Source organism: Stigmatopora argus, chromosome 17, assembly GCF_051989625.1.
Source record: "Stigmatopora argus isolate UIUO_Sarg chromosome 17, RoL_Sarg_1.0, whole genome shotgun sequence".
Lineage (NCBI taxonomy): Eukaryota > Metazoa > Chordata > Actinopteri > Syngnathiformes > Syngnathidae > Stigmatopora > Stigmatopora argus.
The window spans coordinates 12,342,271-12,370,266 of record NC_135403.1 but is presented as its reverse complement, the minus strand read 5'-3'; the positions used below and the strand labels follow the sequence as shown (position 1 = coordinate 12,370,266).

General features: G+C 41.7%; 1 protein-coding gene across 10 annotated transcripts; it reads left to right on the top strand.

Moving 5' to 3' along the window:
* The first annotated feature begins 74 nt into the window (after nucleotides 1–74).
* slc4a2b (solute carrier family 4 member 2b) lies at nucleotides 75–27,953 on the top strand. Of its 10 annotated transcripts, none has more exons than XM_077624327.1 (28): nucleotides 75–329; nucleotides 695–738; nucleotides 1,950–2,030; nucleotides 2,732–2,987; nucleotides 3,771–3,885; nucleotides 4,820–4,971; nucleotides 5,084–5,170; nucleotides 8,554–8,691; nucleotides 13,048–13,207; nucleotides 13,543–13,757; nucleotides 13,843–13,946; nucleotides 14,436–14,635; nucleotides 15,850–15,986; nucleotides 16,942–17,028; nucleotides 17,972–18,152; nucleotides 21,530–21,665; nucleotides 21,736–22,022; nucleotides 22,082–22,266; nucleotides 22,437–22,854; nucleotides 23,571–23,719; nucleotides 23,820–24,014; nucleotides 24,092–24,331; nucleotides 24,461–24,550; nucleotides 24,616–24,782; nucleotides 25,269–25,522; nucleotides 25,592–25,761; nucleotides 26,363–26,536; nucleotides 26,690–27,953. In XM_077624327.1, exons 8-28 carry the CDS (start codon nucleotides 8,662–8,664, stop codon nucleotides 26,768–26,770), a joined length of 3,660 nt encoding a protein of 1,219 aa, XP_077480453.1. In that variant the 5' UTR covers nucleotides 75–329; nucleotides 695–738; nucleotides 1,950–2,030; nucleotides 2,732–2,987; nucleotides 3,771–3,885; nucleotides 4,820–4,971; nucleotides 5,084–5,170; nucleotides 8,554–8,661; the 3' UTR covers nucleotides 26,771–27,953. The 10 variants fall into 10 exon arrangements, with proteins under 10 accessions (XP_077480453.1, XP_077480449.1, XP_077480450.1 ...); XM_077624323.1 differs by having other exon boundaries at nucleotides 4,820–4,980; XM_077624324.1 differs by lacking the exon at nucleotides 3,771–3,885 and having other exon boundaries at nucleotides 4,820–4,980.
* Nucleotides 27,954–27,996: the final 43 nt, after the last annotated feature.

Genomic DNA, 27,996 nt, shown 5'->3' with positions numbered 1-27,996 from the left:
ACATTGGCCGAGGACGCCGGCGATAAAATACCTAAAGCTAGCATACATTAACAGAAACTACAATATTAATTTCAAAATAAGAAACATTATTTGAAATATTGTGCTTCTATATGGTATATATGGTGATAAGACTGGTTACATATAAATTTATATGTAAAATGTTACTATGAAACATGAGCATTTAATCTTTTTTTATAAGTTTAAGCCAAACACAGTCGAGAAGTGCCCTCAATTTGAAAACCAACAACCGGAACCGGTGTGCAATTTATACCATTGTCTGACACCGGTTGAGAGCAAGTCATTCAGACAGCCGGCGGCGAGAGTTTGAGGTAAGTACCACCTGGTAGCAACGTGGATAAAAGTCACAATTTCTATTTCATTAAAGCTGTAAAGTACACTTTTCAAACAACTTTTTCTACTGCGGTAATGTCGAACACTGTGAATTTCTGTGGAAAAGTGCTACTCCCCCCCCTTTATTGCGAGTGGACCTGTCATACACACACACACACACACACACATACACACAAGTACGCACGCACACACACACACACACACGTTCACAAACAGTCATACTCATACATATAGAATGAGTACGTATATTTACCTTGGTTTATAATTAATAAAAACCTTGTTAATGTGTTCCTGGTTGGAATTCTGTTGTGGTTTGAAGGAGGTGTTTTTTTCTCTCGAACAGCATCGAATGGCGGGAATAGATCAAAGTGGTCATTAAGCTAGCAGGTACGTACTGTAAATATGATGCTAATGTTTATTGTTCTATTGTTATTAATTATAAATAGTGGTACTAATAATGATGGAGATTTTGCATTTGTTTGATGACAGGTTTTACATGTTCAACATTGTTCAGTGGTGCATAAACTAGAAGAACCATTATATCACAAAAAACGCTTTTCCATTAGTTGATTGCTTTTTGCTGACTCATTTTCACGGTAACAAAAGTGGGGTTAAATACAGCACAATAACAATTCGGGAAGTATACTGACCCCCAAAAAGTCGAAATAATTTAAATTAATAATGAATTATCTTTTTTTTGTAAATATATGTATTAGTCGTCGATTAATTGCGTTGGCCTTATGAACTGACCCCGTTAAAGTGAGAAATAACAAGAATACACCATGAGTCATCCAAATTAAATGAAAAAATAGCCAACTTCCGTCACTCCAAAGTCGTTTATGGAACACTATCTTGGAAAAACATGCTTATATTCCAACCTATGTAAAGAGGACAAAAGCACATGACTATTATCAGGATGGCCGGGTGAGGAAGGATGTCTTGTTGACTCATTGTTTGTAACTTGACTACCTCGCAAAAGATGAAGCCAAAAGTGGACTAAATCAATGTGATTTTTGAAAAGCGCCTTCATTCCCAACTAACCATCCAAGTCGGCGTTCATCTTTTGTGGCCTGGTCTCCACATTCCTAATGGAAATGGCTTGATCATGCAGAAAATGAGAGCGAGGGAGGGCCAAAAAATGTTTGATAACGGCGAGATTTCTGTTTGTCTTACCTCCCCCTCGCCCGATAAAGCCGACGGGATTGGACGTGTAAAGCCTTCAAGAAAGTCAACTGGGCTTTAGAAATGGCGTGGAGATTTTGAGGTGAATCATTGTTCAATATTGACCGCAATCCCTTTTTTGAGTGACAGGCCGCTGGAGTGATCTCTTATTTAATTGGATCGTGGGATGAGATTGCGATTCTTTTTGCGTTTTCTCATGAGCGCAAACATGCCACAATGAGAGTGTTCTGTGAGAGCTGAATTTTGTGCAACCTGAGCACGTTCTCATGCAACTTTTGAGGGTGGACTGCACAAAAGGGTTTATTGTTGACTTCAAGTTAACGGAGTTTAGTGAGGCGGGTTTGAATAGCGTGTTCGTTGTTGGGGCTAAAATGGGTATGAAATGAATGTCAATTGTTATCTTTATAACCAAATAGGTCCAGGTTGATTCATTGGCTGCCATTGACGGAGACTGACGTCCAATCCATTTCGACGGGGAGTGGGCATGCCGCTAACAAGTAAGGTTTGAGTGATTTACAAAGTAAAAGGATGAAATAATTTTGAATATTTACCTTAGTATTTATTACATGGATCAATTGACATGCATTTAGTGCATAGTTTTAAATAAATAACGGTTTTTTTTATTAATGAGTTTGAATTCATTCATTTTCTGAAATGCTAATCCTCACAAGGATGACAGGGGGTGCCGGAGCCTTTCCCAGCAACTATGGGCAGCAGGTGGAGGCAGAAATTTCATATCTATTACTTCTTTACTGTCATTTATTACATATTTTTAAGATTAAAATCTCATTGTACTTGTATTGGGTTAAACTTTATTCGTAATGACAATAAAGGCATATTATTTAGATTTTATTCATGAATATATTAGAAGGTTGACTTCTCCACTCCAATCATTCGCTGCCAGCCCTCCCAGTACAAATGGATTGGATGTCTATTCTCAACGGTGGCCAATCAGTTGAAGTTAGCACCAAGACATGATCATTCATTCGGTTGATCTCCCAGTTCAAATGGAATGGATGGAACTTTCCATCCGAGATGTACGAAACAATACCCCCCGGGTCCTAATCGGGGGGTATCATAACGGTTGAAGCTTTATTGCTTTTCCCCCAAGAGAACAATGGGTTAGCATTTATATTGGTTGTTATGTAAGCAGTCATTTCTTGGTCGCCCCATTTAATCCTTGCGCACCCCCGGACAGGTGCCGTCCCAGCCCCGCCAGAGGGCCTCGGATGGTACAAAGAGGACCGCTGTTGGCGAATCCGTCCCAGTCCATGTGTCGCACCGGCCCGGAATCGGTAGACGACCGCGCCGGCCAACAGGACTCGAGTCCCGCAGGTCTATTTTGGGAGAAAACACTCAGCGCTATCATCACGAAATCCCTTCGGAGGGTCTCTCGGTTGGGCAGCTGTCAGGGCCAACCGGTCGAAGGTTAGCAGAAAAGACGAGGTGTCAGGGTGAGTTGATGTCATTTCCTTTTGGGAAATATTGATAATTACGAGGATGGGTTACGAAAGGAGAAAAGTCAGTCATTAAATTAAGCGTTAAATTTGAGTTTTGTTGCTAGGCAGAGTTCGTAGCTGCCCAAGTATGGTCATGTTTAAGGTCATAGGTTAATTAGATGAAAATTATTTATATTAGTATTTCCTTAGCATTTTATGAAATAACTGAAAATTCACTTTAAAATTTACATTCAAAATGTATTTGCATGTGAATTTCTGAGCTAGGTTTACATTCTTTAAAAAATATTTTTAGCATCTATAAAATACTTTTTAAATGTCTTTGATAATATTTTTCATTTATTCTTTTTTTTTAAATGTTTGCATCCTAAAGTTGAGTTAAGTTTGCTTTTATATGGTGACTTATAATGAACTCTACGAACTTTAAATTCATTTTTTATTGTATCTTGTCCGCTTAGAATTAAAATATTTTTGATATTCTTCCATAATCTTATTTTTAAATGACTATGTCCAGTTTAAGGATTTTCCTTTGCACTCGAAAGCATACTAAATGACTTGTGAATAAACGCTCACCTCAGAAACTTTCAGTTAGCATACTTAAATTGAAGTTGAGTGCCATCTTGTGGTGGTGTACTCCATGGCAGCCACGTGGATCACTTAGCCCTTTACATTGTTCGCCACTTTGCCCGCCGTCATGGAGGTTATTTTCAGCCACCTGTCGGGATGAAGGAAAACCCCGGGCGACATATTAAGCCACGCATACGTGTTTTTTTCCCCCAGCGCGCCCCGCAAGATATTCATGTGACTCCACGTTGAGCCCTGGGATAAACAATTCCGTCTCGCATGTGCAGAACCTCCTCCAGCGTTTGGATATTCCGTTCAGGCCAAGGCTCGTGTAAGCTGATGTGGAATGCGTGCCTCGATTATTTAGCAAAGGGGTCGCAGCCATTTGTTTAGATCACAGCACCCTCTTTGTTCCCCCGACGCGATTAATCCAGTGGCTTTTGTGACTTTAAGGTGGGATTCCATGTGTAATGATTTTGTTGTTTTGGTACAAAATGGCTGCCGGCAGGCCGTTTGTACTTTTGCCTGAAAGTTGATACTCCGAACCAACAGAGGGCAGCAAAGGTCTTGCTCCATGTTTAGAAATTCACTCGCGTATCGGCTGAATAATTTAGTCTTATTATTTACAAAAAAAAAATTAAACAGATGTTCCGAGAATTTCCTCTGAAAATTAACATCAAATACAGTTACAGTACTTTTTAAAAAAGTAACATCACGTATTATTATATTAAACAATGAAAAGATTATTGATGGATTTTTTCCTCTTAGCTTAATGCTAACAAACAATGCTAAACACCATAAACATGCTGAAAAATAGCATTAACTTTCCAGTGTGACACTTTAAGCAACTAATGTTGAATATTATCCATATTAAATTCTACATTTCCTTTAACTGGACATTGGAACCACTTAATATAATTGTGCAGTCGTAATATAATGTATAACTAAGATTATTCATATTTAATGTAGTTACAGTTCAAATGAGTTTGGCAGATTGCCTTTTTGTTTTTTTACTTTAACTTAAGAATTTAATAAATTTAATGATAAAAGACTTATCTATTATTCTTCCTGCTTAGCTTAATGCTAACAAACCTGAACGCCATAGACTGGCTAGCATGTAGCACTAGCATTGTTGCCTAATCCCACTTTAAACAACAAATATCTAACCATATTAATGAAATTCTACATTTTTTAACACCGTTTATACATTTGGCAAACTTTATAAAGGCATTTTGAACTTAAACCTCCATAAATTAAATCCTCAGGCAGACCAATTGACCACTCTGAAGGCGGAGGTGTGTTCGCGCGTGAGTCACTGTTGAATTGGCCCGGCAGTCACATGGCTACTTGTCAGCAGGCTCGGGGAGGAAACTTAATCCGGCCGACCGCGGCGACCGTTATCAGTCGGAGCACGTCGGTCCGTGAGGTTGGACGTTCGCTCGCTCGCTCCTCATCTTCTAACTTGTCTTTTTGCTCTCTCTCTCTCTCTCTTTTTGCGTTTATTTGCCGTTTTGCTGCACTCTGACCAGAAGCGTCGCTCCCTCCTCCTGCCCGCAGAGTTCACAGTTGCACTACTACAATGTCTGCGGTGGCTTCTCTGCAGTAAGCAAAGCAAGGTAGTATAGATTTTTCCATTGATTACCATGTATTACTCTGCACATGTTGCGTAAGGTATTTACTATTTACTATTCGTATGGTTGGGACTTTAAAAGGTGTCACAGAAGGGTGAATTATGACTATTTTATACAATTTATCATGTTATTGTATATTTTTGTTATTACTATTTTTTTGGACCAGAGGGAAATAAGGTCAGTTCAACAACAAATTTTACAATCAATACTTAAAAGTTAGTTTTATGATAGCATGAGGTTATTATAAGTGTAATTTATGATTAAAATTGATGTATCAATATATATTTCAATGGGACAGACTTGCCTATTTATGCATTAATATTACAAACTTAAGAATTGTGATTTCTTATCTCTAAATGACTCATTTGGGGTTATTTTTTCTAATATGCTGGAGAAAAAATATATTTTACTAGTATGAGCCTCCACTAAATGATCAAGATATCACTTGATGTTTTGCAAAAAGAGCATAGTAATGCCAAAAATAGTAAAGTTATGTTTCTTCCTCAAAGGAAAACAAAATCTAAGATTCAATGTATTTTTGGATTGCTTTGTTTTATTGTATTTATATTTTTTTTTATGTGTTACCACTTCTCAAATGTGATTTCCACTACTCTGTCACATACAACAAAAAACTGATGCACTAAATAGATAAATAAAAACAATTGAATTTGACCTTTGACCAAAACACACCCCAAACTATAATAACCTCTTCCTTTTCATATTACAAACATATCTTTGTTCATTTTTGAGTTATCTTGAACACACACGTTTCACTTAATGGCAGAGTTAATAAATATAATACAAGCTATGTAAGTGTATTAAAAACACACATTTCATTATACATAAATAGCATGCTATTTTTTTTAATAACAGTTACAGACTTTGTCTGTGTTCGTAGGTGTTCTTCTCGCGCATTTTTCATGTTTTTTAGTAGTCTCTCTGATAAAAAATTAAGGTCGGAGCGTGTCTGCGACCCCGAACGGACGCTATCAGTGCGGCTCGCAATCAGTGTTTGGGTCAAACAGCAGACTCTTAAAAAAAAGAAAAGAAAAAAAAAGAAATGTTGTGGTGTTTATAAGTGCAAGCACATACTGTCAAGACTCCAAAGTCAGTAAGGAAGACGTAAAGTTTACACACTGCTGTTAAAATGGAAGATTTTTAGTACAACCAAACAAAGTAATCAAGTTTTGTGTTACTTTTAAAAGTGAAATGTTGACCATGTCAAAAATGATATCCAAACAAGAAAGGAAATTCGAACAGGGTTTTTTGAAGTTTTTATAACCACTATTTGTGCCTGCAACATTATCACTCGCCATTCCTATCATGAAACCCCTATAGAAAGCCATAGCTGGCACAACCATCCGCGCCAGGAATTTATTTGCTGTATTTTTAAACCAAGCGAGAGATGAGTCCCACATCAATCATAAATCATAACAAGATGCGGAGCGCTTCTATTCTCAGACGGTGACGTTCTAATGTTTTCCAGGGAATCATAGCGAGCTAGCATCAAATTTGGCACACAACTGTCGACGGGTTTGTTGATAAACTTTCATACTAAAAGGTAAACCTTCTCAAATATTCGGTAAAGAGTGTTTTTAATTCATTTGTTTCAATATATGACACCCGCCATTCCCCTCGTGTGCGTTGAATCATGGCAATGTCATGCTATGACAAATTGAATTAGCCCATAAGGTCAAAATGTGGCCATAGGAAAAGATTAAGGGATAATTTTAAAAAGATTTCCACAGCTCGGACTACATTGTAGCAACAATTATAGTCATGCAGCATATATAGTCAGGTTTCTGTTTCCATAAAACTGTTCAAGCATTAAAGTTATTCAAATCTAGCAAGAAAACACATGCTAACTACAGTTTTAAATCCCTAGTTAATTCATTTCAGATGATTTAAATCCTTTTATTATTATTTCTAATTCTTAAATTATTTAGTATTTATTCATGTCTACCATTCTGCATGTCAAATTACCTAAACAAACAAAAAATAGACTTATTCAAATGGAAGTTAATGTCCTATCTAGCAATACTTTACCTCCAACTCTGGAAGTGAATTTCTACCAAAAATGTCAGTCTATTTTTTTTTTTTTTACCCCCACACTTCCTTTTGCTAACTCAGCATTCATCCATCTCTTTTTCAGCAACGTCCGCTCTTGCTTAAGACACTTCCGCTTCTTTTTTTAAGTCACGTGTCCCACGCAAAACACAATCAAGGTCCAGATGCCATCCAACAATAAGACAACTAGCCAACTAGTCATTGTACTTTTTCTCCCAGGAAGGCGAGCCGGCGGTTCCCATAGTTGCCCCTCTCGATCCCACCGTTCTGTAACTTAACTCCTCTGTCTTTTCCACACCGGCGGGGTATTCGTTTACTGGGAAAATAAAGCGTCGCACCGGGTGAATGACTCCGTTATCACCAGGTTTTTAGCTTTGTCGCGGAACGGCTTCATCTTTACAGTCAAGGCACCACTGTATTTCTTTGAAGGCCTTCGTAGCTCGCCGTCATTTTTGGCCTCATTAAATCTCTGCCAACAAGGTCACTGATAGCGACCGCCGCATGTACGTGCCAAGGAATCTTCATCGTCACCTTCTCGATTGCGACTGTCAAACAACACCTTTTGAAATTGGCGATACTTGACTCCACGTCTGGTTTATAAATAGTTCCGTCCACATCGTGGTAATCATTCAAAATGACATGCCCGATGTTAAGAGGATTAGCCAAAAGCACGCGACGGCGGTTATCGATATGGTCTCCCGGCACGGTAGTGCCGTCTTGGGTTGTCAGACTCTTATCTGGCCAATGGTTAATGACCTTGGATGGCGGCAAAAAACGGTCGCATATGAGTGTCATAAAAATCAGACACTCAGTCTTTACTTTTCAACCGTACCGTCGATGACGACAAATTCATTTCAAAGTCATTTGACCGTCTCCACCGTCGCCAATGCGCTCCAAGATAATCTACTGCGGTTCAGTGAATTGGATAGCCGAACCCTTTTACGATTTAACAGGACGGACGGTTCCATTGATCCTAAGAGACAATAAAATGAAAGATCAAGTCCAAGAAAGCGCGACAGAAATAGCTTCTCATCTTTAGGATGATAACGGCGTCCATAGGGGGAATTTTCTGTACACAACGTGGAATCTGAAACTCCTTATGAGCATTTTGTGCTGACAAAGAATCTTTTTATAGGGGGATTGAAAAAGCCGCAGACGGACTGTAATTATGGACAATTATAGGGGACAAAAGGTCAAGAAAGTTACACATTATACTGTACGCTAAGACGGCGTTTGATTTATTTAACTCGTGAATGACTTCATGCTGAGAGTCTGTAACAGAGTTTACTTTACGTTTCCAGGTTATGCTGCCCAAAAGTTGCCTCAGTCCCAGCGAGAAAGAAAAGGGCTAAAAACGCCACGACTGATCCCGAATAGCTTTTTCCAGAGCCTGTTCACCAAGCAGAGCCATGAGCAACCACAAGCAGGTCACAGATGATGTAAGTCGGCACACTCAAACATGACTTTTCCACTCCATGAGGTCCAGGCAACTGTTAAAAAAGAAGTTTAATAGCCAGAGCTTCTTGGCGCATAATCGCGATTCATCGGCAAATTTAGATAAATCCCATTCATCACAAAATTCAAATGAATTATGACGGGATGTGCTCAATCTCAAATTAATCCGCAATAGTCTATTGCAGGGGTGTCAAACTCGGGTTGGTTCGCGGGCCGCATTAACGTCAACTCCATTTCATGTGGGCCGGACCATTTTAGATCTAATATTTAGATTAAAAAAAAAAAAATGGATTAAAAGAACTGGATCAAAAGCCCCAAATAGTCAGTTTTTCTAGATCTAAAGCAATGATTATTTGATCTTTTTTTTTTTCTTAGTAATGGAAAATTTCTTATGTTTTTCATTTCAAATGGAAACAAAATATATTTTTGAATTATGTTCAATATTAAAGTGGAAAACGGAAAATATCTATTTATTTTTAGATCTTACAAAATGCGCTTTGAACTAAAAACACAAAAGAAGTAAAATTGGATTGAAAATATTGCAATGATTGATTTTAAAAAGGGGAAAATCAGGAAATGTAATGAATTTGATCCTAAAACAGAAAGTCGGCACTCATGATTTACTTTCTCGGGCCGCACAAAATGATGCGGCGGGCCAGATTTGGCCCCCGGGCCGCCATTTTGACATCACCTGTGGTCTATTGCCAAAGAAATGAACCACAATTAATTGCTTGTTCTCAAAATTAATTGCTTCTATAAATTAATTGCTTCACACAATTAATCGCTTCTCAAAATAAATTGCTTCTTCTCACAATTAATTGCTTCTTCTCACAATTAATTGCTTCTTCTCACAATTAATCGCTTCACACAATTAATTGCTTCTTCTCACAATTAATCGCTTCTCAAAATTAATCGCTTCTCACAACACAGAGTAATCGCGATTTGCCTCACTGCAGTCCTGAAATTAATCGTAATAAATAATAATCCGGCGCACAATCCACTTGAAAGCAGACAGACTCCGAGTTAATTTACGTCCGTTGTGTTTTTCACTAAAAGTGGCTAGAAGAACCTAATAATAAGAAATACCAAAAGCCCCACGATTGAATGTTTTTCCAAAAGTCTAGATATTATGTCGGAACAGCCGGCCGGGATTTCTTGGCTCGGAAGAGACCGTCCTAGCTTCGAGCGGTCTTGGTCTTCGGCCAAAGCAAGCAGCATTCCTCAGCTGCGCGACGAGCTCCTCCATTCGGGCATTTAAGATCCCTCGAGCAAGAAAATATGGTAGGGGTTTTTAAAGGGGGCACTTCTTCTCGTGTGTATTCCAAGAATGGTAATTTATACTTTCGGCATCTCTGGAATCTTTCTGGAAGGTCTTCCGTCTGACCTTTTACCAACTTGTAGTTGTCCCGGGCTCATATTTATTTTCCCCCCTCTGGCTCAAGGTTATCATATCCCAAGCGTACAGGAAAATGTTTATTGAATTTGGGATCCAGTGAATAGACAGTGACGGTTGTTTCTTGAAGAGATCATGGAGGAAATACCTGCCTTCCTTTTTATTTAGCGTCGTCTGTTTCATGTTCAGTGGTCGCAGAGACGTTTTGTGTATTTTACCTGCAGACAAAAAACATAACCAAGAGGCTCGTTTGAAATAGAACTTTGGCTACATGTTGTGTATTTGCTAGCTGGAGTGACAACAGATATTAAAAATGGCTAGTTTAAAGATGCTTAAGCTTTGATAACTAATGTAAAAGTTTTGGAATTTGGCTAAACTTGCTGCTTAGCAAAACATTGCTCTAATTTAATGTCTCAAACAAGCTTGGTGGCTAATTTGTCAAACTAATTTTTCAAATGATATTTTGCGGCTAATTTTTCCAAATATTTTGCGTCATCTACTTTGCGACCCTCGAAATACTAAAATTTTCAACTGCGCTTATACATCTACCAAAATTGGCCTGTTTTTGGACACATTAAGTCGACAAAAATAGCCGAAGAATAATAAAGAGTGACCCTTATTGGCACAGTAAACAATTACGAAGACCTCAGTTTAAGTTCACTTCCTTATTTGAATACTTCCTCAAACTTGGACTATAGGATATCATTTCCTTGGCATTCGCAGTAAATAATACTGTAAAAGTGCTATAAAAGAAACTGGTATCGATATGTTATCCTCATTTACGAGTAGGTCGTATTGTGTGTCACACTTACTGACATGAAGTGTGCTTGTCAAAAAAAAGCTTGCTCAAGATACATAAAGAAAAAAAAAGTTTGTTTGCATTGCAATACTTCCTGTGTCCCCATTGGCTGCTTACGCCGCTCTGGCCGGGTTAATTATTACATTTGACAATGGCTACACAGGGGAGAGTTCTGAATAGTCCTCTTTTGGATTTTTAGATTGAGTCATGTTCTTTCTTGAAGAGCTTCCGCCATGGTCATGTGACCAAGGCTAACTGGAATGGGAAAACGTGGTGTGGTTGGAGAGAGAATATTTGCCTTGAGAGAAGGTATTTTGGGTCGTTTTTCTGGGGGGAAATTAGCTTTCGGCACAGTTTTAAGGGGTGGTGGCTTTCCTGCGACTGATTCATGGACTATTTGTACTCGTTCAAGGTGAGTTTGGGTGTTCAGGCAGACTTTCCCACAAGTTGAATACAAACTGAAGGTTAGAGTGGTACTCGTTGAGAGATAGACGTCTAATCCATTCAGTTAAAGAGTCTAGGAATGGTCTGTCGGGTGATATCATAGCAATTAAAATTAAAAATTCTCCCAGAAACTGGGTTCAATTCTGTTAAGTGGTCTTCAAATTTGTTTTTCTTTTGTTGACCTAGAATGGTTTTAATCCTCTTTGCTTCTTTATAGGAAATATTCCCTCGCATATTTTTCATTCAAAAATGGTACAAAAAAGGGGGATGACAGTCACAATTCAAAACCGAAATATATCTGAGATCCACCTCCCAACTTTTCCAAACTTGTGCTGATTTCAATTCTAAGGTGAGGCGATGTCGCCATCTTGAGTGAGTCATTTGTGTTTACAGTGGTTTAACAACCTGCTATTCACAGATCAGCTGGCTTTTTTCCAATTGTAATAGAAATTAGGGTGGGAACGAGTTAATCATATACAACGCGAGAAGATCTTGGAGAACACGCTACGTTACAACATGAAGGTCACAACTACCCACTTGTAAACTTCTCCATCTTCGCGCTGACTTTGTACTGACTTCTTCCATAGATCGCTTCGTCGTGTTTTTTTGTTTTCGCCCTGCCCGCTTGTTTTGGCACAAAATTGTCTCACCTCCATGAGAATCCCTCGCAGGTCTCTCCCGGCTTCGGGGATGGACTGTGAAAGCACCGTGTGAAAATAAACTGACGGGTGGTGGATCTGGAGACGTTCCCGTGTTGCATTTTTGCATTTCCTGAGGACATTTTTAGTGCTAAAGCAGGCATGGGCCTTTTGGTTTTTGAATGGAATCAGATTTTTCTCATTCCCTGTTGAGCTATGGATTTTAAGGATTTTTTTTCGTTAATTTCGGACAAAGTGGTTGGAAAGATGTGGCTCGGGGGACAATTTAGGTCCGCCACACAATATTTTTTGTTCCTCTACGTAACTTTTTTTTTAATGACTTGCATTACTTCCCGAATTTTGATTCCTTTTCAACCCGTTATAGACAATCAGGTTTTAAACCTGCAGCTTGTTTGTTATGTTGTGTGAATTAGCAAATTTAAACATAGTGAGTGGGAGACTTTTTTTTACATCACATTGTTTCAACATAAAATGCTATTACTCATGTAGACCTGTTGAAAAATATGCCAAATGAGAGAAATGAGAATGTTGACCTGGTAACTCCCCAAATTGTTCCACTTCAGAAGAATTGTTAAGTTTCTGGACATAGTTCAAGTTCAACCCTTGTTTTACTCATTTCATTTCTCAGTACAAAAAAAGGAACAATAATTGTAGTCATATTTTCGATTCATTGGCCAGAATGAAAATTCCTAGCAGCTTTTTAATTGATAAGTGAATCCTAAATGTCAGGGCTTCTCCTCTCACTACTATGCGGCATGTAAAATGCACACAGTGGGCGCCGGGAATCATGGGAGATTTGTTCCCAAAAACCTTTTCACACGTTCTTAATACACTTTTGACATCACATGACCCATCTGAACATCCCAGGGTGGTGGAAAAACAGTAAGAGAGCCCAGCACGTGGCTATTGTGTATAGGAAAAGGCTTGAGAGGGTCATGTGACACTCTAACTCGGGTGGGACCACAGCCCACTCTGGTGGGTAACAAACGAAGTGACTCCAGAGTGGTTATTAATTTGATTTTTTTGTAAATGTTATTCATCGCAGCCTGAGGTGTCGACATCGCTCCGGCCGGCACATCTCGACGAGGATGACGACGGCGATCTGAACAAGGCGTTGGGAGTCGAACGCTTCCAGCACATTCTCAGACCGTCCACTTCGGTGCCGGACGAGCAGCACCACAACTACCATGAAGAGGATATCGAATGTAAGCGACTTTTTGCTTCCCGTTCATTCATTTATTTCCTGCCGTTGACGGGGAAAGACGTCCAATCCGTTTGAAATGGGAGTAATGAGTTCATACACTGACTACAGTTATACGAATGTGTGTCCACACTTTTGCAACCACATTTGTTAGTTCCACTTTTTTATTGAGTTTATATGCCATGATGATGGTGGTAAATAATACCATAAAATTAGCCCGCCTCTGACAAACAACCCTTTTTACAGTCAATTTTTGAAACAATAGGCTGAAAAATGACATTTATGTCAATCTGTTTGAAATTCTATTTGAAATCCTGATCTAACATCTTCTTCTACCAGATCACCGGCACTCCTCGCACCACATCCACCGGCCTCTGTCCAAGCTGCCCCAGGATCTGCGCCGCAAAAAGAGCAGCAAGAAGCGACGCAAGGACAAGGACCACAAGATGGGCCACGCCCCCGTGGAGGAAGCCGAGGAGGAGGAAGAGGAGGAGGAGGAAGGCCAGGAGCCCGGCGTGGCCTCCTCCGAGCCAGTGAAAGTCACGGATGTGGAGGTGGCTAATTTATGGAGTCATTTATCGCGAAAAAAAGATTATTTTTGTATTATATTATTAACGCGTTTCGCCGGTTGTTTTTCAGTTCTTCCTGTCCGACGATGACCAATCGAGCTCCCCCGCCCGAGACCTGGACGTGGTCCCGCAGTCGGCCGCGGGAGACCGCCCGGACGACGGCACGTCCACCGAGTGAGTGGGGATTTGGTTGGCTTTTTAGTGACGTCAGAGGTTGCCACGTCTCCGGTATTCGGGCGTCCCGCCGGGCGCTTTGACGCCGTGCGGACCAGTCATGCCGTATATCAGCCGTCGCCATAGACGACGCGCCACACCTCCGCCGAGACTCCACCTGTGACATTTAGCGCTGATAGCATCACAGTGTTGAGTCCGAGCTTGGGATTAAATGGAACTTTCATGCGGGCATCTGTTTTCATGAAACAAAACGGAGAGAACCCAGCGTAGTTCTGACTTATTGGACGGTGAGTTCAATTCGATTTGCGTGGATGTCCATTTGCCAAAAGGAGCATAGTATTTTGGAATGTAGCTGTTTAGTAGTTTACTGCCATTGATGGCTTTATGAGTCCAATATCAGCTGTTATTGAATTAGTCCGTTTTTTTACTTGACGTAATGAAAATAGGAGGGAATAAAAGTATAAATACAAATGTCTTGTCCTCTTCTAGCACGCCAGAGTCACCCATTAGCCCCAGCTCGGAGCACCCGCCGCTGAACCGCCTGTCCTCGACCGGCCGCAGCTACGACCTGCAGGATCGTCGGCGCACCGGCAACATGACGGGCGCCGAGCAGGCCAAGTACCAGCGCATCCCCACCGACGAGAGCGAGGCCCAGACGCTGGTCTCCGCCGATCTGGACGGCATCAAAAGTGAGTGACCTGGACCGGCGAAGGAGTTAAAAAAGTAAAAATGTCATATAACATCGCGATTAATACCTTCCACCCAGCGTGCGACGGGTTTGCGGGCGCCGCAGGTGGCGTGCGTCCGGGGGCAGCTTATGTGGCACGCGGCTCCCTCCACTCCCCTTCCCTTGTTTTTAAAACGAGCCCTTCCCGCTGTCAGCTAAGGGCTCCGGACGGCGATTAATAGCCAAAGCCGGAATGACAACTCGATTAATTCACATTAAAAAGTCTGAACAAACCACCGTGGCCAGCTTCTGCAATGCCACCAAGATTCCAACTGAGCTTTCTTCAGCGCTAAAAGGCTAAACATTTTGGCTGGCAATGTGCTAGCATAGCATCTTTGTCGTCGAACACCATTCATGGATGATAGCATCATAGTTATAGCACATTGTAGCTATCCATATTTTCAAACTCTACCCAAATAGTTAATTTTTATTGTCACGGAAGGTCAACTCTTGGCAACATGTAGATAAATAGCCTCATCTCCAACATGGCAACAAACCTAAAGCCACATTTGACGAGTCATTAAAACTCAGTGTTGTTTGCCAAAAAGCAAAATAAATGAATTTAAAACAAGGACAAGTGATGCTAGCTAGCCCGTCGCTACGACTACACTTTGGCTAGCTCAAAATCCCTAACTTGAGTAAATTAGCCACTTTGACAAAATTGGCCAGTCACAGGTGGAAAACTCCGGTACTTTGACATCAACGCGGCACTTGTGGGAACGCGTCTCTCTCTTCCTGGCGTCCACTCAATAGCGGGAATTATTAGACGGCCGCTTCTCCCCTTTTGTTCCACCTTGAGCAATTAACGCCACTGTGCGCTGATCTGCTCTGAAGGCTTCAAGCGGGCGGGAGTTGGGTCAGGCGCCGGTCAAAAAAAAAAAGACCACTTTTCCCCAATTGGTGGAAGCGTGTCGGCGCTCACCTGTGTGACCGTCCGAAGATCCGCCTTCTCCCTTCAAGAGTCGCCACGAGCGCTCTGCCCCTTAAACGCCGGCGAACGGGATCGCTTAGATGAGTCGGTCAACGCAGGATAGAATTAGAAGCGTCACAATTTGTTACATTGGACCCACCGACACCGATAAAGGTAAGGTGAATAGATGAGTTCTGGAGGCTCACGCGGTAGGGATATTTGTTGTTTTTTTCGTAAATGATTTTTTTGATGTGGTTCGCCACCAGGTCACCGCTTCGAAGATGTCCCCGGCGTACGACGACACCTGGTCCGAAAGAGCACCAAAGGACAGGTGGTGCACACGGGCAAAGACCACAAGGAGTCGGCAACTCGCACGCGCAAGCACGACCGCACCCCGCACGAGGTAAGCCGTCATTAAGCGTTAATGCGTCACGGGGACTCGGCCTGTCACCATTCATCCGCTAATTGATGATCAAAATTCATCCTGTGTTTTGAGAGTAGGATTTCTTTCCATAGACTGGTAATCAAATGTGTCCAAATCTTCCCTTTTTTAACTCTCTTCATAGTTAGTATTTTTTTTAACTCAAGTTATTCACTATTATTATTATTATTATTTGTTTTAATTGAGGAGAAAAAATATTTTTCCTTTTTTAGTTATATTTTCTATTAGGAAAAACAAACAAAAAGAAAAGCAATATCCTGCCTTATAATTGTTTTATTGTGTTTTAAATCAAGTTTAAGAAAGGGGAAAACTTTAAAATGGTTTTCAGACACGGCAAGCAGTAATTTTTCAAATTTAATGCAAATTCAAATAATTTATTAAAAAAGAAGACTGAATACCTAACAATAATTCAGCAACCTAACATTCATACTTTATAACCAGTTTTGGTTCCCCCCCAATTTTGTTTGCTACAAAGTCAAGCTCAGAGTACCATAGCATATAAAAAACATTAAAAAAAAATGATTTTATACTCATGAACTGATTAGTTGACAATCGCCAATTAACCGCAAATGAAAATAATCGCTTGTGGCGGCCCTATCCGGAACTCAATCGGATTTTCATGACGCTATATGAAAGTACTTATTTTGCTGTCCAACTTTTTAACTGGCAGTCGAATTAAAAAAAAAAAAAAACGTTATCCCGCCATCATCTCCATCCCTCAGTAGGGAATTAGCGGACGGGTGGGCCACTGATTAAAGATGAATGAATGACTTCTTTCCTTCCACACCAGCGAACAAAAGCAACCGGACACCGGCCGCTCCTGCCGTTATGATTTATTAACGCACGCGCGCGCAAATTCTCACCCGCGGGCAGGCCATCCCAATTTTTTTTCAGTCCCTTTCGCTCCCCCTTTCAGCCCGTGCCAGTGGTTTTGTACCGTTCTCTCTCTCGGCCCAAAGGCACCCTGGTGGACACGGTGCCCCCCGCGTACGAGTATAAGAAGGTGAGGTCGGGGGTGCGCCAGGAATGGCCGCCACGCCGCCCCCCACGTGTGAGCGTGATTTCGAAGGCACGGAGTGACGCATGGATTGACGTTTGGTAAAAGGGAGATCGTTTTTTGGGGAAAAGTTGCACGGCGTGTGGTGTGGTTTAAAAAAAAGTATGCGGGCATTTTTGTGGAGCTTCATTACCCATCTTCCATTGCAGTATCATCGCCTAGATAAGTCATTAATAATTTATTATAAAGATTCATCGTGTTAATTTCAGTGCAACAAGCATTTACAGCGTTAACAATTTGGTAAGATTTTTTTTGCCTTCATTTAGCCCCTAATCTGTTCATTGAAAAATAATAGACTAATTGCTGAAGATATTGTAAATACATTTAGAAAAAATATTTCATTGAGATTTTTTTTAAAAACTTTTTTTTAAATGTATGCCCTTTTTGAACACAATAATTGATTTAATCCCGTATTATACTTAAATAAGAATGTTAGTAAAATTACTTACATAATTTATTTTATATGAATGTCTTTGTTTTAACTGTTAAATAATATATTATAAATATAAAGTCTATAAATTATATACATTATATAATATTATTTTATTGGAATTGTATGCCCTTTAAACTTAAAACTAAACTAAACAAATGCAATTTATACTCCAGAAAAGAAAATTTTCATTTATTTTTTAACACAAAGTTATTTAGCCTAAATTTACATTCATTGTGAAGTGTCTTAATTTGAGTGTGGGATAATCTTACATTTTTTAATGCAAAAATTCTCAATGGTGAACCCCTGTGTGGCCTTTGCATGTCCTGTTTTTTATTTACTTACTTATTTTTGTTATCCCAAAAAGAGCTCCAGAACCCCTTCTGGGTATTTTTTTGCCCGATTTAATTCGCAAGCGTGCCACTTTTTCCACGTGAATGACCGTGACGTCCTCTCCAGGTGTTCGTGGAGCTGAACGAGCTGACCATGGACAAGAACCAGGAAATGCAGTGGAAGGAGACGGCCCGCTGGATCAAGTTTGAGGAGGACGTAGAGGAGGAGACGGACCGCTGGGGGAAGCCGCACGTGGCCTCGCTGTCCTTTCGAAGCTTGCTGGAGCTCCGGAAAACCATCGCCCACGGTTTGACACTTAAATTATAGTATAGTATATAAGGCGCACCCTCAATGAATGGCCTATTTTAAAAGTGATTTAGTATATAAGGCGGTGTAGTGGGACTGGTTGAAAGTTGTGAATACATCCACTAGAGGGAGCTCTGCTGGATGAATTTCATACCATTATTAATTAACAAATCTTGATCCACATATTAGGCGCTTTTGAGAACATTTATATTGCGGAAAATATGGTATACATCATTTGTAAGACCTACAAATATTTGAATTTTTTATTTATTTTTTAAAATTGCTGAGCTTTGTCAGTGGCCGTTAAAAAAATATACATGTTGGGAGGTTAACCCCTTGAAAAGTAGATCTTAGAAGCAAAAAAATTTGAAGACCCCTGCAGTAAGACACGTGGGATACCTTGCCACAAAACTAGTGTTCCACAAGTGCAATCAGTGGATCGCAGTCAGGTGCTTCTTGTTTCAGCCCAACCCCCGTTGGTTCGACTCTGTGTCCGTGGAACAGAAAGCTGCTCCCGCACATAGCGGCCCTCCCACCAACCCTCAATGAATGGCCTGTTTTAAAATTGATTTCGTATATAAGGCGGTGTAGTGGGACTGGTTGAAGGTTGTGAATACATCCACTAGAGGGAGCTCTGCTGGATGAATTTCATACCATTATTAATTGACAAATCTTGATCCACATATTAGGTGCTTTTGAGAAAATTTATATTGCGGAAAATATGGTATACATTTGTCAGACCTACAAATATATATATATATTTTTAAATTGCCGCACTTTGTCAGTGGAATTATAAAAAAGATAGATGTTTTGAGGTTAACCCCTTGAAAAGCAGATCTTGGATGCTAAAAAATGTGAAGACCCCTGCAGTAAGACATGTGTGATAGCTTTCCACAATACTAGTGTCCCACAAGTGCAATCAGTGGATCGCAGTCAGGTGCTGCTTGTTTCAGCCCAACCCCCGCTGGTTCGACTCTGTGTCCGTGGAACAGAAAGCTGCTCTCGGACTTGGCGGCCCTCCCACCAAGGCGCACCTTCAATGAATGGCCTATTTTAAAATTGATTTCATAAATAAGGCGGAGTAGTGGGACTGGTTGAAGGTTGTGAATACATCCACTAGAGAGAACTCTGCTGGAGGGAATTTCATACCATTATAAATTAACAAATCTTGATCTACATATTAGGCGCTTTTGAGAACCTTTATATTGCAGAAAATATGGTATACATCATTTGTAAGACCTACAAATATTTGAATTATTTATTTATTTTTTAAAATTGCTGAGCTTTGTCAGTGGCTGTTAAAAAAGATAGATGTTGGTTAACCCCTTGAAAAAGTAGATCTTGGAAGCTAAAAAATTTGAAGACCCCTGCAGTAAGTCACGTGTGAGACCTTTCCACAAAACTAGTGTCCCACAAGTGCAATCAGTGGATCGCAGTCAGGTGCTTCTTGTTTCAGCCCAACCCCCGTTGGTTCGACTCTGTGTCCGTGGAACAGAAAGCTGCTCTCGGACTTGGCGGCCCTCCCACCAAGGCGCACCTTCAATGAATGGCCTATTTTAAAATTGATTTCATAAATAAGGCGGAGTAGTGGGACTGGTTGAAGGTTGTGAATACATCCACTAGAGAGAACTCTGCTGGAGGGAATTTCATACCATTATAAATTGACAAATCTTGATCCACATATTAGGTGCTTTTGAGAACATTAATATTGCGGAAAATATGGTATACATTTGTCAGACCTACAAATATTTGATTTTTTTTTTAATTGCTGCACTTTGTCAGTGGACTTGTAAAAAAGATAGATGTTTTGAGGTTAACCCCTTGAAAAGCAGATCTTGGAAGCTAAAACATTTGAAGACCCCTGCAGTAAGACACGTGTGATAGCTTTCCACAATACTAGTGTGCCACAAGTGCAATCAGTGGATCGCAGTCAGGTGCTTCTTGTTTCAGCCCAACCCCCGTTGGTTCGACTCTGTGTCCGTGGAACAGAAAGCTGCTCTCGGACTTGGCGGCCCTCCCACCAAGGCGCACCTTCAATGAATGGCCTATTTTAAAATTGATTTCATAAATAAGGCGGAGTAGTGGGACTGGTTGAAGGTTGTGAATACATCCACTAGAGAGAACTCTGCTGGAGGGAATTTCATACCATTATAAATTGACAAATCTTGATCCACATATTAGGTGCTTTTGAGAACATTAATATTGCGGAAAATATGGTATACATTTGTCAGACCTACAAATATTTGATTTTTTTTTTAATTGCTGCACTTTGTCAGTGGACTTGTAAAAAAGATAGATGTTTTGAGGTTAACCCCTTGAAAAGCAGATCTTGGAAGCTAAAACATTTGAAGACCCCTGCAGTAAGACACGTGTGATAGCTTTCCACAATACTAGTGTGCCACAAGTGCAATCAGTGGATCGCAGTCAGGTGCTTCTTGTTTCAGCCCAACCCCCGTTGGTTCGACTCTGTGTCCGTGGAACAGAAAGCTGCTCCCGCACATAGCGGCCCTCCCACAAACCCTCAATGAATGGCCTGTTTTAAAATTGATTTCGTATATAAGGCGGAGTAGTGGGACTGGTTGAAGGTTGTGAATACATCCACTAGAGAGAGCTCTGCTGGATGAATTTCATACCATTATTAATTGACAAATCTTGATCCACATATTAGGTGCTTTTGAGAACATTAATATTGCGGAAAATATGGTATACATTTGTCAGACCTACAAATATTTGATTTTTTTTTTAAATTGCCGCACTTCAGTGGACTTGTAAAAATGATAAATGTTTTGAAGTTAACCCCTTGAAAAGCAGATCTTGGACGCTAAAAAATTTGAAGACCCCTGCAGTAAGACACGTGTGATAGCTTTCCACAATACTAGTGTTCCACAAGTGCAATCAGTGGATCGCAGTCAGGTGCTTCTTGTTTCAGCCCAACCCCCGCTGGTTCAACTCTGTCCGTGGAACAAAAAGCTGCTCCCTCACGTAGCAGCCCTCCCACAACTGAGTGGTTAGCATGTTGGCCTCACAGCTCTGGGGTCCTGTTTGAAACGCAAGTCCGTCCACATGTGCGGAGTTTGCATGTTATCCCCATTCAGCACTTCTCCGACCCCAATGAGGATAAAGAAAATGAATGAACAACAAAGTATATCGTGGGAGATATAATAATAATAATAATAATAATAATAATAATAATAATAATAATAATAATCGGACATAGGCCATGTCGTCATTACCACAACACAAAAAAAGCCTACTTGTCATCACACGCAGAAACTGCGTGTGACGAAATTGATGGTGCTTCTCCATAAGCTACGTTTAATCGGCAAAAGACCTAAATAAGTGTAAGTTACTGATCTAAACTCTCCTTTTTTTGCCCAGGTGCGGTGCTGTTGGACCTGGAGCAAAAAACCCTCCCGGGAATCGCCCACCAGGTGGTGGAGAAGATGATCATTTCCGACCAGATAAAAGCCGAGGACCGCGCCAACGTCCTGCGGGCCCTGCTGCTCAAACACAGGTGCGCGGGCGCCTCGTTTTCTCTGCCGCCAAACCCCTTCGCGAACCAAACGTCCCCGCCCTCTTTTTAGCCACCCGAGCGACGACAAGGAGCACAGCGGGCCCTTCCCCAGGAACATCTCGGCGGGCAGCCTGGGCAGCCTGATGCCCCACCACCACGCCGCCAACCACGCCGAGCCGTCCGTCACAGACCCGCTGATGAGCGCCGCCCACGCGGCCGGCGACGGCGAGACGCGGGTGGACGTGGAGAAGATGGAGGCGGGGATAGCTTCGGGGATGCACCGCTCTAAGTCCAAACACGAGCTGAAGTTGCTGGAGAAGATTCCGGAAAACGCCGAGGCCACGGTGGTCCTCGTCGGTGAGTGGTCTTTGTCTGTAAGGAGCCTTTTTATTGTGCTAATTTTGAATGTTTTCCAGGTAGCGTGGACTTCCTGGAGCAGCCCACCATGGCGTTCGTGCGGCTGCAGGAAGCCGTGGAGCTGGAGTCGGTTCTGGAAGTCCCCGTGCCTGTCCGTTTCCTCTTTGTCCTTCTGGGACCCGCCACCACCAGCATGGACTACCACCAGATTGGACGCTCCATCTCCACGCTCATGTCCGACAAGGTACCCGCACGGAAATCGAATTCCTGAGCCACTTTGTCATTAAAAATAAGGACATAAAGCGGACCTCCTATCGGCTAAAGGGTACAAAAGTAGAGGGAAAAGTCCTATTTTTTCAGTTTTTTTATGAACAAGTCTTGCGTCTTTTAAGAAGATGGACTAACGTTCCGCAGCAATTCCACGAAGCGGCCTATCTGGCCGACGAGCGGCAGGACCTCCTGAACGCCATCAACAGCTTCCTGGACTGCAGCATCGTTTTACCCCCGTCGGAGATGGGCGGCGAAGAGCTGCTCCGTTCGGTGGCGCGATTCCAGCGCGAGATGATGGAAAAGAGGCGGGAGGGCAAGCTCTCGACCGACGAGCCCAAAAGCCCCGAGGAAAAGGAAGCCCTCGTCGCTCCCTCCAAGAAGTGGGACGACCCCCTAAAGCGCACCGGGCGACCTTTCGGCGGCCTGGCCCGAGACGTCCGGCGGCGCTACCCGGCGTACGTCAGCGACTTCAAGGACGCGCTCAACAGCCAGTGCATGGCCGCCGTGATCTTCATTTACTTTGCCGCGCTGTCGCCCGCCATCACCTTTGGTGGACTCCTCAGTAAGTGATTTAAAGTTGATACATAACACCTTTGGCGTTTCAGATTTGCAACAAGGAAATGCTCATCATATACTTTTTCGATTATTTTCCCATATTATGGATTTTTTTCCTGTTATTAAAGTTTCATTTGAGGCTCAAGAAGGTTAAGACCTGATTATTTTTGGTCATTTAAAGCGAATATTTCTGGTCATTTAAAGCGAATATTTCTGGTCATTTAAAGCGAATATTCCTGGTCACTTAAAGCGAATATTTCTGGTCACTTAAAGCGAATATTTCTGGTCATTTAAAGCGAATATTTCTGGTCATTTAAAGCGAATATTCCTGGTCACTTAAAGCAAATATTTCTGGTCACTTAAAGCAAATATTTCTGGTCATTTAAAGCGAATATTTCTGGTCATTTAAAGTAAAAATTTTTGGTCATTAAAATATATTTTTATTTTTTGAACACAGTGACTAGTTTTGGTCATTTAAAAAAACTGATGAACAGTTATGATCCTATTTTTTTTCAAATGCTGAATCATTATTTTATGCATAATTGTAACTGCATTTAATATGAATTGAAAAACTAAATTACTGCCCCTTCGAATAGCTTTTTTATTAGTATTTAACTCCTTGCATGCTGTTGTTGGCAATAGACGTCCAATTAATTTTTACTGGGAGGGGCTATGATATGCATTTATAATTGCTAATGATTGTTATCCATTGTGTGTTTTCAGGTGAGAAGACAGAAGGCTTGATCGGCGTTTCCGAGTTGATCGTGTCCACGGCCGTGCAGGGTGTCGTCTTTTGCTTACTCGGAGCGCAGCCGCTCTTGGTGGTGGGCTTTTCCGGACCACTTTTGGTCTTTGAAGAAGCGTTTTATTCAGTAAGTTGAAACCAAAATGAACGTGAAGTAGAAATGAATGACCGCTGACAAATACTTGAATAGAGGGGAATACCGAAACCTCTTTTTTTCCCATTCCCAGTTCTGCAAGTCGAGCGAAATGGACTACCTGACGGGCCGCGTGTGGATCGGCGCGTGGCTGGTGGTCATCGCGTTGGTGACGGTGGCCTTGGAGGGCAGCTTCCTGGTGCGCTTCGTATCGCGCTTCACGCAGGAGATCTTCTCCTTCCTCATCTCGCTCATCTTCATCTGCGAGACCTTCTTGAAGCTCGGCAGGGTGAGCCAACGCCGCCGTATTTTATCCACTTAGCTTTACACTTTGCATTTAATGGTTGGCTTTTTGTCGCCGGGCAGATATTTAAATCGCATCCTCTAACGCGATGTTCCCTTGACCTGCCTTCGAACGACACGGCGGCCTCCAACGTTTCCGACGCGACGCTTCCGCCGCCGCTCAACATCAGCGGCGTGCCCGACACCCCCATCCCGACCAATGAGCCCAACACGGCGCTTCTGTCGCTGGTTCTCATGGCCGGAACGTTCTTCATCGCCTTCTACCTGCGCAAATTCAAGAACAGCGCTTTCTTCCCTGGAAGGGTAAGATGACCAAATCTATTCCTTTTTCATATACCGAATCTCGGTACAACCGCTTTTGACTCGGTGGCTGCCATTGACTTGGCCATGTGTCTAATCCAATCGAAACTTTTTAACTTCTTTGGTCTGCAGTTGCGCAGAATTATCGGCGATTTCGGGGTGCCCATCGCCATCCTCATCATGGTGCTGGTGGACAACAGTTTACAAGACACCTACACTCAAGTAAGAGGACATAAAATTTGAACGGGCGCCCCCGCAGGATGCCCAACTTCTCCGTTTGTGCGCAGAAACTGAACGTGCCGAGCGGATTTTCCGTGACCAGGCCGGACAAGCGCGGCTGGGTCATCAGTCCGCTGGGTAGCGACGGAACGTTCCCCATTTGGATGATGTTCGCCTGCTGCCTGCCCGCTCTGCTGGTCTTCATCCTCATCTTCATGGAGACGCAGATCACCACGTGGGTCTACTCCTCCGTTTTTGTCTTTGTAACTTGCTAGCTATACGGCACGGAGCACTTTTAAAAAAAAATTGTATCAGGAATGATAAATTCATTACTGTTGCCAGTAGAGGGCGGGCTTCCGCCTGTGATAGCACAATAGTGATTGCTTTTTCCCCCTCTTTCAATTAAAAAACTATGATGATAATAATAGGGGGAAAAAGAAAATAATAAGTTAAAACGTTTTCTTTTTTTAACCAAAGAATACTAATGTTTTCCCCCTTTCTTGATTTTGCAATTAAAGCCTATAATTCCAAACAATACAAAAAAATATTTTTTTCAAACATTAGATTTTTTTCCCTTTTTAAGTGCAAATGATCTCATTTTCAAATTAAATTAAATTTAAAATATGAATATATGTGCATGGGCAAGTAAAAAGGAAAATATCAACTATAAAAACAATTTTGTTTTTAAAACGTCTCCAACGAAATCCGTTTCTCCTCTCAGGCTAATCGTGAGCAAAAAGGAACGCATGTTGGTGAAGGGCTCGGGCTTCCACCTGGACTTGCTGCTGATCGTCACGCTGGGCGGCGCCTCGGCGCTCTTCGGCCTGCCGTGGATGGCGGCGGCCACCGTGCGCTCGGTCACGCACGTCAACGCCCTGACCGTCATGAGCAAGGCGGTGGCGCCGGGAGACAAACCCCGCGTCCAGGAGGTCAAAGAGCAGCGCGTCACCGGGCTCCTGGTGGCCGTCATGGTCGGTACGTATCCGCCCCGCCCACCCCGAACGGTGCCTGTCTCCCCTGGAACTCCTTCCCCATCTCTCCCAGGTCTGTCCATCGTGATCGGGGACCTCCTGCGTAAAATCCCGCTGGCCGTGCTGTTCGGAATCTTTCTCTACATGGGCGTCATGTCGCTCAACGGAATCCAACTCAGCGAGCGCATGATGCTGCTGCTCATGCCGCCAAAATATCACCCCGACCACATCTACGTCCGAAAAGTGAGAAACACGCAATTTCAATGCTTTTTACTGTGGAAAAATAGAACAATTGCCCCCGCTTTTTTTCACGGTATAGTAACTAAGCCTAGCTTAGCTGCTTCATTGTAGCGCACTATAAAATTCTGTTCATATTCAATTTAAATGAACTGTGTTTTTCTGTAGTAGTACAACAAATTGCTAAGTACTAATTAAATTCCTGTTGGTGCCTAAACAACTTAGCTAGCAGCATGCTAGCATAGCCTTTTCATCACAGCAGACTTTTCTTTTCCAAATCTGTTAGCATTTACTTATCAATGCCATGTTTAAAAAAAATACTTATATTTAATAGCTCTCTTTTTTTTTAACTTTACAGAAGCTAACCCTAGCATAGCCGCTTCATTGTAGCGCACTGTTGAAATTCTGTTCTTATTCAACTGAAATAAACTTTGTTCTTCTGTAATAGCACTAAATACTGCTCATGGCTAATGAAATCGCCACGCTGCCTAAACAAGTCGGCTAGTAGCATGCTAGCATAGCCTCTTTGTCATGGCAGACCTTGCTTTTTGTTTTTCAAACCAACACTGTTTTTATTTGTAAGTGTAATTGTTGTTGTCGTTGGCAGGTTCGAACGCTGCGCATGCATTTCTTCACGTGCATTCAAGCGGTTTGCCTGGCGGCGCTGTGGGCCGTCATGTCCACGCAGGCGTCGCTAGCCTTCCCTTTCGTGCTCATCCTCACCGTGCCCGTAAAAATGTTCCTGCTGCCACGCATCTTCACCGCCCGCGAGATGATATGCGTACGTATGCAGGCCGAGACGAAAAATTCAAGTGTTTGAACTTGATATTTGAGTTTTTTGCTTGTTACTTCACTTTGCTCTTTGATTTTAATATAGAATTTTTCTCATTTTTCTTACCTCAAACTTGTCTATTTTCTTATTCCAACTTTGCAGCTGGACGCGGACGACGCCGAGCCGACATTCGACGAACGCGAGTGTCACGACGAGTACTCGGAGATGCACATGCCCGTGTAACCACCCTGTAGCGCCCCCCCTTTGCCCCTATTGTCCCCCATTGGGCGACCCCTTCCTACGTCAACTTGTTACTGTTAGATCCTATTTCAGGGGACAGCAAATCAAACGACGTAACAATTTACGCTCCGTCATCCCTTTTTTTTTTAATCCCTGAAAGTTTTGCTCTGATTCACATTGAATATGTGACGAATGAGCGGTCAAGTTTCCGCTCGATTCGCACGCCGCCTTACCAACGAGTGCCTTATATGAAGGAACTACTGAAGTGCGTACGCCTCACTTTTCACTTTACTCGATTCTCGTAGCACTTTTTTTTTAAAATACCAAGACACCAAAATGAAGTAACTAACTCACTGTGATCGTTTTTTAACCCCTTGATGTTTCAATTTATATTTAATGTATATACATCTAAGAGTATAGGGGGGATACAAACGTACATAAAAATAATCATGATTTCAAAAGAATAAATATAGAAAATTTAATTGGAAAAATACAACTACAAATATTTTAAAATAAATATTTTTAAAAAATGACAAAAATATTGAAAATTTGGAAAAATTAAATGCAATTTTAAAATATAATGTTTCAAAAAGCAGGAAATTAATAGTCTTCTTTCGTTTCAATTCGTAGTTAAATGTACTTTAGACATTAGGGGGTTTACGACGTCCTTTCCACAAGTGTACTGAAAGTAAACATAGTCAGAATAACCACCAGATGGCGACAAAGTCACTTAGAATTCTGTATCTGTAACGCTTAGGATTTATAAATATTTAGTCTCATTTGTCACGTGTTTTGGGGGTGTCGGGAAAACTTATTAGTGCCAAACATTCCGCCCTAAACGTAGACAATGTTGACTGAACAAGAGTGTTGTTGACGTTCATGTCTTTTTTAATCCAAAATATGAAAGCAAAGTGGTGTCCTGTTACTCAAGTTTGTTGTAACATAACCCCAGAAAAGTGCCTGCAGGACCACATAGTGGGAAGACAAATTACCATTCTCAATGGGGTAAATAAAACACTTATAAATGTAGTTTTAATTATGCTTGTGGTGCCGGTGAATCATGTGAAGTTGTTCCGTCTAAGTCTTGGTGATTGTGGAACACGAGAGGCCACTACTGAAGTCCCGTGTACATTTGACAGCTCAAATATTGATAAAAAAAATTATAATAAAAGTTATTTTCTATTTAGTATGTTGTTTTTATCTCTTTCTGACACTTGACCCACTTTGCC

Excerpts from the sequence above, each read along its gene's own strand:
- slc4a2b (XM_077624321.1), top strand. The coding sequence starts at position 8,662 with ATGAGCAACCACAAGCAGGTCACAGATGAT. Across the intron at positions 13,758-13,842 it reads TGAAAGTCACGGATGTGGAG|TTCTTCCTGTCCGACGATGA; the intron begins GTGGCTAATTTA and ends GTTGTTTTTCAG. Across the intron at positions 24,783-25,268 it reads ATGGAGACGCAGATCACCAC|GCTAATCGTGAGCAAAAAGG; the intron begins GTGGGTCTACTC and ends TTCTCCTCTCAG.